The sequence below is a fragment of the Geotrypetes seraphini genome, chromosome 9 (assembly GCF_902459505.1).
Source record: "Geotrypetes seraphini chromosome 9, aGeoSer1.1, whole genome shotgun sequence".
In the NCBI taxonomy this organism is placed as follows: domain Eukaryota; kingdom Metazoa; phylum Chordata; class Amphibia; order Gymnophiona; family Dermophiidae; genus Geotrypetes; species Geotrypetes seraphini.
This window is the reverse complement of record NC_047092.1, coordinates 176,646,939-176,664,418: the sequence shown is the minus strand read 5'-3', so window position 1 is coordinate 176,664,418 and position 17,480 is coordinate 176,646,939. Positions and strand designations below refer to the sequence as shown.

Sequence of the window (17,480 nt, the reverse complement as noted above, 5' to 3'; positions counted from 1 at the left end):
CCTGAAGGGGAGTGAACAAGTCCTGCAGCCGAGGCTACAAAGGATGCAAGATCCCACAAGTTCAGCCTCCAAAGGGATTGTACAAAAATCAGCATTGCTGGTCAGATTTTAATTTTTATTCACAATTACTTGATATCTCTGTGGAAGCTAGTAGTTAAAAGAAAGATGATTATTTTTCCAGTAGACTGGTGACACATTCTAGACAGATGGGTTGCAAGTGAGAGGAAATGAGGCTTTTTTTTCTTTTTCTCCTGTACAGGGGGAGAGCATGGAGCAGTGTTTAAAGCTACAGTCTTAGCACCCTGAGGTTGTGGGTTCAAACCCACACTGCTCCTTGTGACCCTGGACAAGTCACTTAATCCCCCATTGCCACAGGTACATTAGATTGCGAGCCCACCAGGACAGGAAAAAAAGCTTGAGTATCTGAATAAATTCATGTACAATTCTTCCTCCATATCCACCGGTGTTAGGTGCCGAGCCGGACCGTGAAGTGTGAAAAACCGCAAGTAACTTCTCGGCCAGCTCTGACCCACCCCCACCTCCCTCCCGCCTTCCCCCAGCAACCCGGACCTTACCTGGTGGTCTAGCGGGTTTTCAGGGCAGGAGAGATCTTCCTACGCTCCTGCCCCGTGCAGATCACTCATAGGAAATGGATGCCATGAGCTCCCGTAGTGTCTCGAGAGCCTAAGGGAGCTCATGGTAGCCATTTTCTATGAGTGATCTGCACGGGGCAGGAGCATAGGAATATCGCTCCTGCCCCGAAAACTTGCTAGACCACCAGGTAAGGTGAAAAACTAGGCAAAAAAATTAAAATTGACCCCACCCCCAAAAAAAAAAATCACGAATAACCAAATCCATGGATGCTAAAACCGCAGATTCAGAGGGAAAAGTATGAACAGTTCTGAGCTAACTTGGGAGAACGGTATAGAAAATTGAATAAATAGATGGAGGCAAAGTCATCTAACTTTCTAGAAAGAGAGAGAAGACACAGGTAAAAGAGCAGTTTAGAAATCTAAGTATCAAACTAGAAAATGACACAGGTACAAATTTTTCCCCGTCCCTGCAGGAATTCATTTTCCCAATCCATCCCCGAGTTCTTTTCCTGCCCCTGTCCCATTCCTGCAAGCTCCATCTTCATCTGTACAAGCCTCAAACACTTTAAAATCATAAGTTTTCGAAGCTTTTGCGGTTAAGGCAGAGCTTACAGAAATGGGGCAGGGGCAACGACAGCGAACAGGGACGGGATGGGGAAATTGAGTTCCTGCGGAGATAGAGACAAATCTGTCCCCGTCATTCTCTATATCAAACCAAACACAAAAATCTGAAAAAAAATAAATTCAGAAGTGTTTAAAGTTTTATTAAAAATTTCATATACCACCTATCGTACTTCTAAACAGTTTTACATAATAAAATAATTAAAGAGGGTGACAAACATAAAGACTGACAAGACTAACTGGAACAAGGGGTTAAAGGTAGGAAATCCATCTTTAAAATAGTAAAGCAAGCCAAGAAGGGGAAGTACAAATGGATGGGTAATCTCATCTGAGAGCCAGAGTGAGAAGGACTCAATGATTAAGTGAAGAGATTTAAGAGATTAAAGGCTTCTTTGGAGAGAAATGTTAAGTTTACCTTTTAATTTTTCTAGAGAATTTTCATTCCGTAATTCAGGGGGTAATGAATTCCAGAGAAACAGGGCAGTGACTGCAAAATTCAATGTATGTGTGATGCTCAAGAGACAGAGCGAGGGGATGGTAAGAAGGTTTTTGACCGAGATGTAAGTATTCTGGATGGGGTATATGGAATTAGAATATTATTTTGGAAATCTGGTTGGTTATTATGAATCACAAAGTGCCTGCTTCTCAGGAATTTCCATCTCTCTAGGAAGCAGCCCCTCAAAGTCAGTGACTCTACTAGGCACCAGGTACAGTGGGAGCCAAATGAAATTAAATCTCTTTCAATTTAATAAGAAAAAGATTCAAACACAGATCTTAAATAAAAGCATCCTTATTAAACAGTCAATCTGGAACAAAAGGAAAGGTAGAATGAAGAAAAAAGTGCTTTGAATTTATTTTTGCAGAGAAAGAGGTTGCAATCCTTTTTGCCAGGACAGGATTTAGGCCTCGTTTTCCTGTTAATCAGGAAGTACCTGGAGTAGGCTTGGTATTTTTTGTGAGAAGACAATGGTTCTACAGCAATGAAGTTTAGGAAATGATGACTTCTTCCCACAACACTCATGTGGGCCTGGGATAGATGAGACCAAGATAAGGGTCAATTGAGTATGTGCATAAGAAAAAACTTCAACTGCTGGCCTGTCTGATCAGTGCTGAGGACTCAGGAATCCATAGTGATTTGCTGCTAGTCACAAGGAAAAGGTGAATCCAACCTCCTAAAGGTAGGGACAAATGCAGGCTTCGAACACTGGCAGTGACAGGGGATTAGGGTTGAGAAATAAAGATGTTTTGATTGAGTTAGTGTGGCTTATTTTGCTGGCTCTTGGCCTGTCCCCTGATATGGTTTGACAAAATGGCAGTGAATTTGGCTTTGGGCAGCTGGAATTCCTGAGCTACTGCAGGGATATTTTCAGAACAGCACTGTCAGCTGATCTTTGCATGGAAGTATTTCTCTAATGCAGTAATCTTTGAGTTCGAGTTTGTCTCAATATCGTCAGAGCTGAGCAAACGTCCCTATGAAAGCAAAATGGCATGGAGGAACAGAGCACACAATCGTCCAGGTCATAATCAACATTTAATGTAGAGAAGACATCAAGAATGAGTTTCTGCGTCCTGGAAGTGTCTTCACCATGTGTAGGAATGAACTACACAATCCACTGATTAATTTTATCCCCTCAGAAACACAATAGGAATCAACAATAAATAAACACCACTGAAAAAACACATCTCAGAAAGTTCAGACAGTTTTCACATTTGTTCCAAAGAAATTTTAAAAAAATATATATATATTCCTAAAGAGGTAAGCAGACAGCTGAACATTGGGAGGGGGGGGGGGCTGCTGCATGTATTCAGAACTTTACACTAAGTTCTGAAATTGGGAAAGATGTTTTCTCCTGGTAACAGTGACTCTGCCCATTTCTGTGCATGACTCAATCTTGCACGTCAATAAAAAATGCCACATTCATAAAAGCCAAAAGGTAGCCAGTAGAGAATGACATGGGGACAAATTTTTCCCTGACTCCACAGGAACTCAATTTCCCCTTGAGTTTTGTCGCTGTCCCTGTCCCATTCCTGTAAGCTCTGCCTTAACTGCACAAGCCTCGAACACTGATTTTAAAGTATTTGAGGCTTGTGCAGGTGAGGACAGAGTTGGCAGGAATGGGGCAGATAGAGGAAAAGAACTTGCCGGGATGGGAAAATTAGTTTCCGCAGAGACGGGGAAAAATTTGTCCCTGTGTCATTCTCTAGTAGCCAGATTTAACGACGGACAAACCTGGATGCATGGCCCCGCTCTATTCCACCCCACCCCATTCTGCCTCCAGCCCCACCCCCAAAAAGCCTTCTCTCTCCATCCGGAGGGCCTCCTGCAAGCGCAAATGCGTGTGGCATTCTTTCATGCAGGTTGAAGGCCCTCCAACTCCGGCCAGAGCTTGGGGCTTTCCAAAACCCGGACAAACTGCCGGGTTTTGGAAAGTCTGTCCGATAACCCAGACAGTCCTCTAAAAAGAGGACATGTCCAGGTTTTTCCCGGATGTCTGGTAACCCTATCCAACTGGAAAAAGGCTTTCAAAGTAGTTAACACCAAGACTTAATTGTTAAGTATTTCAACATATCTAATGGAAGCAAAAAGCCTCAAAGGAAATGACATCATGCGATAAAGTTGAAAATTGTGGTGGCATCTTACAGCCAAGTTTGTGATCCACTGAGCACCAAAGCTGAAGTGTCATCTGAATGAGTAAATCAGTCTAACACAGGGATCTCAAAGTCCCTCCTTGAGGGCTGCAATACAATCGGATTTTCAGGATTTCCCCAATGAATATGCATTGAAAGCAGTGCATGCACATAGATCTCATGCATATTCATTGGGGAAATCCTGAAAACCCAACTGGATTGCGGACTTTGAGACCTCTGGTCTAACAGAAACCAACACAAAAGAAAGCAGAATATTACTGTAATAACTAAATACACTTCTACTTGTCACAAAAACAAAACAGGAATATGTGTGTATCACAAACACTAATACTTTTGGCTATACTACAAGTGCCGAGAGACGCAGAGCAATCAATAAAATGAAAAATGAGGAAAATTCCTCAGATCCCAACCTCCATCCTACAGAGACAGGTGACAGGTATAGCAGGGTACCACCTTCTCTACTTATGCTTCAGAATACATGTTAAGTACCACACAAACAGAAGACAAATCTGCCGCAAGTCCAAAAGCAAACAAAACCACAGCAGGGGAGACAAAGAAACAAAGAAGTTTCTGGTGTTCAACAAGATGATTAATTGCAAATTAAAAGCCCACTCAACACGAATCGTGTTTTGTGCATCAAGAGCCAAAATATAAAAACATAACAATCAAACATCCAGGAAAATGTATAAAAGATATATACAATTAAAAAATATACAGTAAAAAAGCACAGTTACTTACCGCAACAGGTGTTATCCAGGGACAGCAGGCAGATATTCTTGACTGATGGGTGACGGCACCGACGGAGCCCCGGTACGGACAATTTTAGAGTGATTGCACTCTAAGAACTTGGAAAGTTCTAGTAGGCCGCACCGCGCACGCACGAGTGCCTTCCCGCCCGACAGAGGCGCGCGGTCCCCAGTTAGGATAAGCCAGCTAAGAAGCCAACCTGGGGAGGTGGGTGGGACGCAAGAATATCTGCCTGCTGTCCCTGGATAACACCTGTTACGGTAAGTAACTGTGCTTTATCCCAGGACAAGCAGGCAGCATATTCTTGACTGATGGGTGACCTCCAAGCTAACAAAAAGAGGGATGGAGGGAAGGTTGGCCATTAGGAAAACAAATTTTGCAAAACAGATTGGCCGAAGTGTCCATCCCGTCTGGAGAATGTATCCAGACAATAATGAGATGTAAAAGTATGAACTGAGGACCAAGTAGCAGCTTTGCAGATTTCCTCAATAGGAGTGGAACGGAGGAAAGCTACAGATGCTGCTATAGCTCGAACTCTATGGGCCGTGACAGAACCTTCCAGTGTCAGTCCGGACTGAGCATAACAGAATGAAATGCACGCTGCAAGCCAATTTGACAACGTACGTTTAGAAACAGGACGTCCCAATTTATTCGGATCAAAGGACAGAAAGAGTTGGGGAGATGATCTGTGGGGCTTAGTACGCTCTAAATAGTAAGCTAGAGCCCGCTTACAGTCCAAAGTGTGCAGAGCCTGTTCTCCAGAATGAGTGAGGTTTCGGAAAGAAGACAGGCAGAACAATGGATTGGTTGAGATGGAATTCAGAGACAACCTTAGGGAGAAACTTTGGATGTGTACGCAGAACCACCTTGTCGTGATGAAAGACTGTAAAAGGTGGATCAGCAACTAGTGCATGGAGCTCACTGACCCTCCTGGCAGAGGTAAGAGCAATAAGGAAAAGTACCTTCCAAGTGAGAAACTTGAAAGGAGCGGTAGCCAAAGGTTCAAATGGAGGCTTCATTAAGGCGGAAAGAACCACATTGAGATCCCAGATTACAGGAGGGGCTTTGAGAGGTGGTTTCACATTGAAAAGACCCCGCATGAATCTGGACACCAAGGGATGAGCCGAGAGAAGTTTTCCATGAACTGGCTCATGAAAAGCAGCAATAGCACTGAGGTGGACTCTGATGGAAGTAGACTTGAGGCCAGAGTCAGACAAAGAAAGTAGATAATCCAACAAAGTTTCCACTGCAAGGGAAGTGGGATCATGTTGATGAAGAAGACACCAGGAAGAAAACCGTGTCCACTTCTGATGGTAACATTGCAGAGTGGCCGGATTCCTGAAGGCATCCAGAATGGAACGAACGGGCTGAGATAAAGAAGTATCATGAGAAGTCAGCCTGAGAGAAACCAAGCTGTCAGGTGCAGAGACGGAAGGTTGGGATGCAGAAGGGTCTCCTGATGTTGCGTAAGCAGAGAAGGAAACAGCAGAAGAAGAAAAGGCTCCCTGGCACTGAGTTGAAGTAGAAGGGAGAACCAATGTTGCCTGGGCCACCGTGGAGCAATTAGAATCATGGTGGCTCCTTCCCTCTTGAGCTTGAACAAGGTTCGTAACATGAGAGGCAGAGGAGGGAAAGCGTACAGGAACAGATTGGACCAATCGAGGAGAAATGCATCCGCTGCCAGACGATGAGGAGAGTAGAGTCTGGAGCAGAATAGGGGCAGCTGGTGATTGTGAGGAGCTGCAAAGAGGTCTATCTGAGGAGTGCCCCACTGAGCGAAGATGGACTGTAGAGTTAAAGGATCGAGTGTCCACTCGTGAGGCTGGAGAATTCTGCTGAGCTTGTCCGCTAAAGAGTTCTGTTCTCCCTGAATGTAGATAGCTTTCAGGAATAGTTGGTGATCTGTGGCCCAAGCCCAAATCTTCTAGGCTTCCTGGCACAAGAGGCGAAAGCCTGTCCCACCCTGTTTTTTGATGTAGTACATCGCAACTTGATTGTCTGTGCACAGCAGGAGGACCTGAGGAAAGAGAAGATGTTGGAAGGCCTTGAGGGCATAAAACATCGCTCTGAGTTCCAGGAAATTGATATGATGCTTCATTTCCTGGGCTGTCCAAAGTCCTTGAGTTTGGAACTCGTTCAAATGAGCTCCCCAGGCATAAGGGGAGGTGTCGGTGGTGATGACAAGTTGATGAGGAGGTAGATGGAACAGAAGACCTCTGGAGAGATTTGAGGATATCAACCACCATTGTAGAGACTGACGAAGAGATGATGTCACAAATATGTGTCGTGAGCAAGGATCCGTCGCTTGGGACCACTGGGTAGCTAGGGTCCATTGAGGAGTGCGCAGGTGAAGATGTGCGAAGGGTGTGACATGAACTGTGGAGGCCATGTGACCCAAGAGTATCATCATGTGTTTGGCAGAGATGGAACGTTGTGGAAGTACCTGCTGACGTAGAGATTGAAGAGTGTGAAGACGGTTGGACGGCAGGAACGCTCTCATGAGGACTGTGTCCAGCACCGCTCCAATGAATTGAAGTCTCTGAGTGGGGATGAGATGAGATTTGGGTAGATTGATCTCGAACCCCAGAAGTTGGAGAAACAGGATGGTTTGGTTGGTGGCCAGGAGTACTGTCTGAGATGAATTGGCCTTTATCAACCAATCGTCCAGGTAAGGAAAGACCTGAAGGTGGTGAGAGCGTAGAAAGGCAGCCACCACAATCAGACATTTGGTGAACACTCTTGGAGAGGAGGCAAGGCCGAAGGGCAGCACCTTGTATTGGTAATGACAGTGATTGATTATGAAACAGAGGTACTGTCTGGAGGTCAGATTGACCGGTATGTGAGTGTATGCCTCTTTGAGATCGAGGGAGCATAGCCAGTCGTCTTGATTGAGAAGAGGGTAAAGAGTGGCTAAAGAAAGCATCTTGAATTTTTCTTTGACTAAGCATTTGTTGAGATCGCGAAGATCTAGAATTGGCCTGAGATCTCCTGTTTTTTTGGGAACTAGAAAGTAACAGGAGTAGAATCCCTGTCCCTTTTGATCTAGAGGAACTTCCTCTATGGCGTTCAAAAGGAGGAGGGATTGAACCTCCTGGAGGAGGGAAGACTGAGGAGTGTTCAAAGCAGACTCTCTTGGCAGACTTTGGGCAGGAAGGGTCTGAAAGTTGAGAGAGTAGCCGTGGCGGATGATGTTGAGGACCCATTGGTCTGAAGTGATAACTTCCCACCGGCTGAGAAAAAAAGTGAGACGGCCACCTATAGGTTGAGGTAGGTGGGTAGATGTTTGGACGCTGGCTATGCCCTGGAGAATCAAGTCAAAAGGACTGCGTAGATTTTTGTTGTGGAGGTGGCTTCACAGGTTGCTGTTGCAGTGGCCTAGGCGTTTGTCGTTGTTGCTGACGTTGACGCCTAGGTTGCTGGGGAGCTGATGGCAATGGACGAGCCACATAACGGCGTTGATAGGCCGACTGCTGTCTGAAAGGCCGTGCCGGTGGAGCCTTCTTTTTTGTTTTGAGCAGAGTATCCCAGCGAGTCTCATGGGCGGAGAGCTTTTGGGTGGTCGAGTCATGGATTCCCCAAAGAGCTCATCCCCCAGGCATGGGGCATTAGCCAACCGATCTTGATGGTTGACATCAAGCTCGGATACTCTAAGCCAGGCAAGGCGGCGCATGGCCACAGACATGGCCATGGCTCTAGTGGTAAGTTCAAATGTGTCATAAATTGATCTTACCATAAATTTACGGAGTTGGAAAAGAGAAGACGAGCAGTGGTGGAAAGCCTGTCGTTTCCGCTCAGGAAGGTACTTTTCAAAGGAAGCCATGGTGGTAAGGAGATGCTTAAGATAAAAAGAAAAGTGAAAAGCATAATTACCAGATCTATTAGCTAACATTGCATTCTGGTATAACCTCTTACCGAATTTGTCCATGGCTTTGCCCTCTCTGCCAGGAGGGACAGAAGCATATACACTAGCTCCGGCGGACTTCTTAAGTGTAGATTCCACAAGCAGAGATTCATGTGGAAGCTGTGGCTTATCGAATCCAGGAATAGGGATTACTTTATATAATGAATCCAATTTACGGGGAGCTCCTGGGATGGTCAAAGGAGTCTCTAAGTTCTTATAGAAAGTTTCCCTCAAGATGTCATGAAGAGGGAGTTTCAAAAATTCCTTTGGAGGCTGGTCGAAATCAAGGGCATCCAGAAAGGCTTTGGATTTTTTAGACTCAGCCTCCAAAGGAATGGAAAGAGATTCACACATGTCCTTCAGAAAGGAAGTGAAAGACGTAGAATCATGTTTGGAGAATGGATCAGGAACAGCGACTTCTTAGCTCCGCGGAAACTAAGAAACTGGGGACCGCGCACCTCTGTCGGGCGGGGGCACTCGCGCGTGCGCGGTGCGGCCTACTAGAACTTTCCAAGTTCTTAGAGTGCAATCACTCTAAAATTGTCCGTACCGGGGCTCCGTCGGTGCCGTCACCCATCAGTCAAGAATATGCTGCCTGCTTGTCCTGGGATAATGATGTTTACAATAAAATATATGTCCTAATCAAATGGAAATCAATCAATAAATGCCAATAAAAAAATAAAGTATTTAGAAATGCTATATCATCATTCACATCTGATATAAGCGAAGAGACTAAGGGCTCCTTTTATCAAGCCGCGCTAGTGGGGTTAACGCGCGCGATGTTTCATCACGCGCTAACTCCCGCGCTGGCCACAAACTACCACCTGCTCAAGAGGAGGCAGTAGCGGCTAGCGCGGCCGGCAGTTTAATGCGCACTATTATGCACATTAAACCGCTAGCGCGGCTTGATAAAAGGAACCATAAACCCATAAGGTGAGCAGTAAAACAGTCAAATTGAAAAGTATGCAGATTAATGACAAATATTGAAAAGAATAAATCTATTAATTGGAATGATATACAATTCTATTTACATAAAAAGCTAGAGAATGTGCAAAAAACATATTGTTATAGATATACCTTATATGTAAATAAAAATATAATTATGAACATCTATATAATTAATGCTGAACATATATATGATACAAAGATTATATAACGATATCATTAAAAAATAATAAACTAAACTTTCTAAACATGACATTTTATGTCATACAGGAAGGAGTAACTCCAAAAAATACCCAGACTTTAAAAATGTATAAAAGTGGTACCTGTGAATTTGCTGACGATTACAATACTTATTTGATACTGAAAGGTAGGGTATGAAAAAAGCTAATGTTTTAATTTAACCACAGAATATTATTATACATGACTATATAAATACACATTAACAATAAAAAATGAAAAGACTAATTTGTGGAAAATTAATGTAAAGGACAAATAAAAAAAAAAAAAAGAAAGAAAATATAAAAATCATTGCACTATTTTTCATTTGTACGAGGAGCCATTGAAAAGTTCTCAGCCCAACCACAAAGGGCCATACACTTAAGGGTCCTTTTACTAAGGCGCGCAAGCCATTTTAGCGCACGCCAAATGCTAACGCATCCATTATATTCTATGGATGAGTTAGCGTTTTGCGAGCACTAAAACGGCTAGCACGCCTTAGTAAAAGAGGGGGTTAGTCCAGTAATTTTTTACTTTTTTCATTCCGTCCGAAAAATATGGAACAAAAAAAGTATAAAATCGTTGGATTAAGAGCGCCTTTTACTAAGCTGCGATAGCGATTTTAGCGCCCGAATTGTTGTGTGCGCTAAACCTGCGCTATGCGGCTAGAACTAATGCTAGCTCAATGATGGCATTAGCATCTAGCGTGCGCAATTCTGTGTGCGCTAAAACTGTTATCGCAGCTTAGTACAAGGAGCCCTAAGTGAATAGCCCTTGATGGAGACTGCTCCAACTTTGTTGGCAGGGTTGAGAACTTTTCAGTGACCCCACATGTTCTTTTCTTGGGTTTTTATGTTTTATTTCTTTTTATTTGTGCTTCACATTAGTTTTCTACATATTAATCTTTTCATTTTTAATTGTTTTTCTTCTTGTATATTGTGTATTTATATAGTGACATACATAATATCCTGTGGTTAAACATTAGCTATTTTTCATATCCTACCTTTCAGTATTCAATAAGTATTAGAATTGTCAGCATAGACGATTCATCTGAAAATTCACAGGCATCACTTTTATACATTTTTTAAGCTTGATACCTTTTGGAGTTGCTCTTCCCTGTATGACAAAATGTTATGTTTAGAAAGTTTAATTTATTATTTTTTTTAATGAGTATACTGCTATCTAATCTTTGCATCAAACATATGTTCAGCATTAATTATATATTAAGTTCATTATATTTTTATTTACATATATATTTATACAGTGGTGCCTCGCATAACGGACGCCTCGCACAGCGAACGCTGCGCATAACGAACTTTTTGTCTTGCTCCCTATAACGAACTTCGTTTCACACAACGAAGTCGCCCGAGGGGCCCGGGGGGGGGCGGAACTACTCTCGCCGCTTCCTAATGTGAGCCGGGAACAGCAGCACCCTCCTGTCTGAATGCAGTGTTCCATCATCTCCCTCCACCTTACCTTAGATGCCGAGTTTTCCGGCTTTCTTTTTCGGCCAGCCACACACTTTCAAAGAGCAGCACATGCGCGCATGCTCTGTTGTTCAATCTTCTCCTCTGACGCAACCGGAAACCGGAAGTTGCAGGAGAGAACATTGATCAACTTCAGCAGCTGCGCGTGCACAGCTTTTTGAAAGCGTGCGGCTGGGTGAAAAAGAAAGCTGGCAAACTCTGCATATAAGGTGAGGTGGAGGGAGGGAAATGTAGGGCTGCAGAACGAATTATTTTGTTTTACATGTATTCTTATGGGAAAACAGGGCTGCAGAACGAATTATTTTGTTTTACATGTATTCTTATGGGAAAACGCGTTTCACACAACGAACGTTTCACATAACAAACTTGCTCCTGGAACGGATTAAGTTCGTTGTATGAGGCACCACTGTATATAATTTTTAGTTATTTTTTTAACTTATTCTCTGCCATTTTATGTAAATGGAATTGTGTTTCATTCTAATCAATAGATTTATTATTTTCAATATTTACATTAGTCTATATGCATTTTGAATATGATTTTGAATATGACTGTTTTACTACTCACCTTATAGGTTTAGTCTTTTCGCTTATATCAGATGTGAACAATGATATAGCATTTCTAAATACTTTATTTTTTATTGGCATTTATTGATTTATTTTAATTTGATTAGGAAATAAATTTTATTGTAAACATTTTTACTATATATGTTTTTGATTTTCTATTGTATATATATCTTTTGTACATTTTCCTGGGTTTTAATTGTTATGTTTTTATATTTAGACTCCTGATACAGAGCTAGCAGCGGAATGAGTTGACTTTTAATTTGCAATAAATTTTGTTGAATGCCAGAGACATCTTTATTTCTTCATCTCCCTCACTGTGGTTTTCTTTGAAGAATGCATGTTAAGCCATAGAAGAAACACAGATAAGTTTTTGAGCGGCATAAGATTTATGATTTTTTTCTTCTCTAGATTAAAGGGAGGTTTTTGCCCAAGGAATCTATTCAGAGGCTGAGCTCTAAAGCTATTAACCCCCTCTTCTAAGAAACTGCGTTAACAGTTTCTAGTTTGGGGAGCAATGCTGAATGGCCCGCGCTGATTCCGACGCTAATAGGAACTCAATGAGTATTGGGAGCAGCGCGGATCATTCAGCACGGCTCTCTGTACTAAAAAACGCTAGTGCGGTTTCATAGAAGAGGGGGTAAGTCAAAGTAATTGACACTAAGGGGTCCTTTTACTAAGGTGCGCTAACCGTTTTACTGTGTGCTAAATGCTAACGCATCCATAGACTATAATGGACGCATTAGCACGTGCTAAAGGCTAGCACGCCTTAGTAAAAGGACCCCTTAGTGTCAATTACTTTGAAATTGTGTTAGTCTGTGTGTGTGTATATATATATATATATTATATACACACACATAAAAAAGGGTGGTTTGAAAAGTTCGGTTAAAAAAAAAAAAGGAATAGTTATATTTCTCAACACAATCTCCAATGAGGACTGTACACTTAGTCCAGCGAGTGCCCAGTTTTTCCATCCAGTCAGAAAAATAGGTTTTGTCAAATTTTTAAAAAATAATTAACTTTTTTTTTAACTGAATTTTTCAATCCGCCCTCATATTTGGGGGGGAGAGTACTGACTGAAGCACATGCTACCTGCACATCCTAGGCTTCCTTGAATTAATATTTTTTTCTCTTCCAACTCCACTGGGAGACCATTCTATGCATTTACCATTATTTTTTAAGGCATAAGCTAAAATATAACTTAACACAGATAGAAGATAATTGCCAAAAAAATTTATTTTACCTGTCCTGCACCACCCTTTTCTTATGTGGATAGTGTTGGACCATTTAGCAAATTTAGCCCCCACCCCTTTTTACTAAGCTTTGCTAGAGGTTTCTACCGTAGCCCGGAGCGCTATATGCTCCGACGCTCATAGAATTCCTATCCAATACAAACCATTTAAGTTTCAAAAATCTACAGATAGGCAAAATTTACTGCCTACAAGTTAACATATAACTTATTTTGAATATCAGCCCATCTGTGCTTTGTGTATTTTCATTTTCTGAGATATTCTTTTTTTTTTTTTTTTAATGGACGCTTCATGAATTTGCGTGCCATCCTTGCGCAGGGGGCATGCTAATCTTCTCTGTATCGTTCCAATTTTAGCATATGTGCTGCCGAAGCGAGCACTTCTGAGATATTCATGCCAATGACTGTGTGCTACTTTTGATAATTTCTACAATCAAAATGCATTTTAACAACATTGTAATTTGCATGCCATTTGTTAACTGCATCTAAAATAAAAATATTTTGGCTTCTGTATCAAGAAATTGCTTGCTGAGCTTACTAGATACATCGTGTGTATGATGAAAAAGTTGAGAATAAAATGCAATTTTTTAACAAAAGGCAAAAATATAAAATCGAAAATGGAAGATCAATTTTTATTATTTTTTTTTTTTTTTTTTTTTTTTTACTACCTGCATACAAAAACATATTGCACATCAAACAACCAAAACAAAAATAAAAATTACTTTACTAAGGACTCTAACATATGTAGTTTATACAGAATAAACTTTCTGGAAATTGATCTTTTCAGTAGTTTGAATTATGTCTTGATGGACATGACTTAAGTTCTGCTTAGTGTTTTAACTAAAGCTATGTTTGATTTTTAAATACTGTACAGTTTAATAAATAAACCAAACAAAGCCTCAATATAGAACAGTCACTGCCAAAATCTTCCAATATCCCTGCAGATGAGAATTTAACAAATGTATTCCAGTGGTCTGCAGCTTTTCATCTACACACAGCATTTAAAAAGACATGTATTAAAACAGACCAGTTTCCAGACCAAACTAAATGGAGAAACTACAATTCAGTGCAAAATATTTTAGACTGCATTTCTTTCTGGTTTTCTTCCCTCATGTGAAGAAGTGGTTGCATATTATTAAAAATGTAACAAAAAGCAGCGAATGCTTTCAATAAAGAATATTATGTAGGGATTCCCCTCATTTGCTGTATTTTGAAAACAAAATAGCAATTCCTATAGCCAGCAGTTTCTTCTTCTTCTTTTTTTTTTATGTTACATATACTATCTCAAGGCACATCTGATGATGTATTGAAAACACAGTAGGTGTCAACTTATGTTTAACATATGATTTCTTCAGGATCCCTCCTGTTTCTGTTTCCCGAAATGGAGGAACTGAAAGTGCGGTGTAAAGACTGGCGATCCTCACTATCTTTGGCAAGCTTGGACAAGCACTATTGTAAAATGTAATGTAAAAGAACTGTAAACTAGGAACATCAGTTTATGAAACACCATTTATTATGGCTTCTTGGTTGTTTCCATCATCTTTAAAGGTAGTAGCCACACTTTGTTCTTGAGGACCAGGCTGGGGTTTGGATGCTTCATCACCAGAACCACTGATGGGACCATTACTGGCCTTTTCTGAAGGGCCGTGTTCTTCAATTACATCTTTTGCCTTCACAACAGAAAATAAATATGCTAGTTATTGAGAATTTCATCTAGTGTTCAACTACATTTTAGGAAATAAGTCACCACAAAATGAAGTATACTATCAATACAGGGAAATAAGGGCATCCCAACAGAGGTTGCAGAAAAGGCAAACGTCAGTCAGGTGCCCCTGCTAATTATCCCTATAAACTGTTAAAGGTTGGGACTTAATATACCTCTTGTTACAAGATGTAACAATGTTAGGTACAGTGGCAAGAGTTAGAAACATAGAAACATGATGGCAGATAAAGGCCAAATGGCCCATCTAGTCTGTCCATCCACAGTAACCACAGAAGACAAACACAAATAGGGATGGAGTTAGTGGTAGATCCAAATCAATTTTTAGAGGATTGTGTTCGTGAGGAGCTAACTAAATTGATGGGGCCAGATAGTGTACATCCGAGGGTGCTGGTGGCTCCGCTGACTGACCTTTTCAATGCTTCTCTAGTCAGGAGTAGTACTGGAGGACTAGATGTGGTCCTGTTACACAAAAGTGGAAGTACTTAAAATGGTGAAGTTTCTGGAATCCGGTGGATTACAGGACCAAAGGCAACATGGATTCACTAGAAGTAGGTCTTGTCAGGCAAATCTGATCAATTCTTTGACTGGGTGACCAGAGAATTGGATAGAGGGAGTGTGCTAGATGTGGTGTATTTAGATTTTAGCAATGCCTTCAACAGTGTTCCACAGAGATGTCTAAATAAATAAACTGAGTGACCTCGGGATAGGCCCCAAAGTGATGGGCTGGGTCAGGAAATGGTTGAGTGGAAGATGACCAGAGGGTAGTGGTCAATGGCGATCGCTCTGAAAAAAGGGATGTTACCAGTGGGGTGCCTCAAGGTTCTGTTCTTGGGCCTGTTCTTTTTGACATTTTTACAAGTGATATTGCTCAAGGGCTGTCAGGTAAGATTTGCCTCTTTGCGGATGATACCAAAATCTGCAATAGAGTAAACATTCTGGATGGTGTGAATAACATGAAGAAAGACCTAACGAAGCTTGGAGAATTAGACAAATTTAAGATAAGCCTAAAGACTTTTTTTATTTTGTGACGCTTTTGGCTACGTTTAGACTTACTTTTAACTCTCCCCCTTTTTTTTTTCCTTCTTTTCTCTCCCTATTCTCTTTCTCTTTTCCTTTTCCAAAACAACCAACTGCTTTAATAAAGCGACCCACCCTATATGTTTTTTCCCCTTTCCCACTTTCTCCATTTCTTTTCCAATATGTAACTTTTCCCTCCCTTCCTTTTTACCCTCACTTTCAAGTTTGTCCAGTCGATGTTATTTATGTTCACCTAATCATTTTTAAATGCTTAACATTTTATCTTACTTTTATCTCTTTTTAAATTTTATTGTAAACCGTCCAGATATTCTTTGATGGTCGGTATATTAAAAACCAATAAACTTGAAACTTGAACTTGAATGGTCCTGAAGGAACGGTACAATTTAGAAGGCGAAGAACTTATGTGCACAACAGAAGAGCAGGACTTGGGTGTGACTGTATGTAATGATCTTAAGGTGGCCAAACAGGTTGAAAAGGTGACCGAGAAAACTAGAAGGATGTTAGGTTGCATAGAAAGAGATATGCCCAGTAGGAAAAAGGAGTTATTTATGTTCCTGTATAAGACTGGTGAGATCTCATTTAGAATATTGTGTACAATTCTGGAGGCCGCACCTTCAAAAAGATATAAAAAGGATGGAGTTGGTCTAGAGGAAGGCTACTAAAATGGTGTGTGGTCTTTATCATAAGGCGTATGGGGACACACTTAAAAGATCTCAATATGTATACTTTGGAGGAAAGGCAGGAGAGGGGAGATATGATAGATATGTTTAAATAGCTACGTGGTGTAAATGCACATGAGTCTAGTCTCTTTCATTTGAAAGGAAGTTCTGGAATAAGAGGTCATAAGATGAAGTTAAGAGGTGATAGGCTCAGGAGTAATCTAAGGCAGTGGTTTCCAACCCTGTCCTGGAGGACCACCAGGCCAATCGGGGTTTCAGGCTAGCCCTAATGAATATGCATGAGAGAGATTTTCATATAATGGAAGTGACAGGCTTGCAAATCTGCTCCATGCATATTCATTAGGGCTAGCCTGAAAACCCACTTGGCCTGATGGTCCTCCAGGACAGGGTTGGGAACCACTGATCTAAGGAAATACTTTTTTTACAGAAAGGGTGGTAGATGTGGTGGAGACAGAGACTGTGTCTGAATTCAAGAAAGCATGGGATAAACACAAGGGATTTCTTAGAGAAAGGAAGAGATAATGGGTACTGAGGATGGGCAGACTGGATGGATCATTTGGCCTTTATCTGTCATCATGTTTCTACAATAAGACTCATATTCTATAAACAGCATGTTAACTTAGGCGCCTAAGTGCAAAAAGCACAGTTACTTACCGTAACAGGTGTTATCCAGGGACAGCAGGCAGATTCTCTACATGTGGGTGACATTATCCACGGAGCCCCGTCGCGGACAGCTTTTCAAGCAAACTTGATTGAAGATCTCAAATTTGCTAGCACTGCCCAAGAATGCGTGCCTTCCTACTCCACTAGAGGGCGCATCCCCTCCTCATGGTCTTCAGTTCAGATAGCTAGCAAAGAAGCCAACCTCGGGGAGGTGGGAGGGTTACGAGAATATCTGCCTGCTGTCCCTGGATAACACCTGTTATGGTAAGTAACTGTGCTTTATCCCAGGACAAGCAGGCAGCATATTCACTACATGTGGGTGACCTCCAAGCTAACTAACAGGGGATGGAGGGACAGTTGGCAATTTATGAAAACAGATTACTCAAGTCCGACTGGCCAAACTGGCC

At 41.6% G+C, this 17,480-nt stretch overlaps 1 protein-coding gene and 1 non-coding gene across 6 annotated transcripts in view; both read right to left on the bottom strand.

The window, feature by feature from the left end:
* Nucleotides 1-13,243: 13,243 nt before the first annotated feature.
* Nucleotides 13,244-13,350, bottom strand: LOC117367339. The gene has a single exon (XR_004540750.1). It is a non-coding gene; the product is annotated as a U6 spliceosomal RNA (small nuclear RNA).
* An 800-nt stretch (nt 13,351-14,150) lies between these two features.
* FXR1 (FMR1 autosomal homolog 1) overlaps nt 14,151-17,480 on the bottom strand; it is a 138,280-nt gene continuing 134,950 nt past the window's right edge. For all 5 annotated transcript variants that reach the window (XM_033959389.1, XM_033959390.1, XM_033959391.1 and 2 more), the window contains one exon: nt 14,151-14,639. In XM_033959389.1, coding sequence (XP_033815280.1) covers nt 14,466-14,639 — 174 coding nt within the window. In that variant the 3' untranslated portion in view covers nt 14,151-14,465. The remainder of the gene's footprint in view (nt 14,640-17,480) is intronic.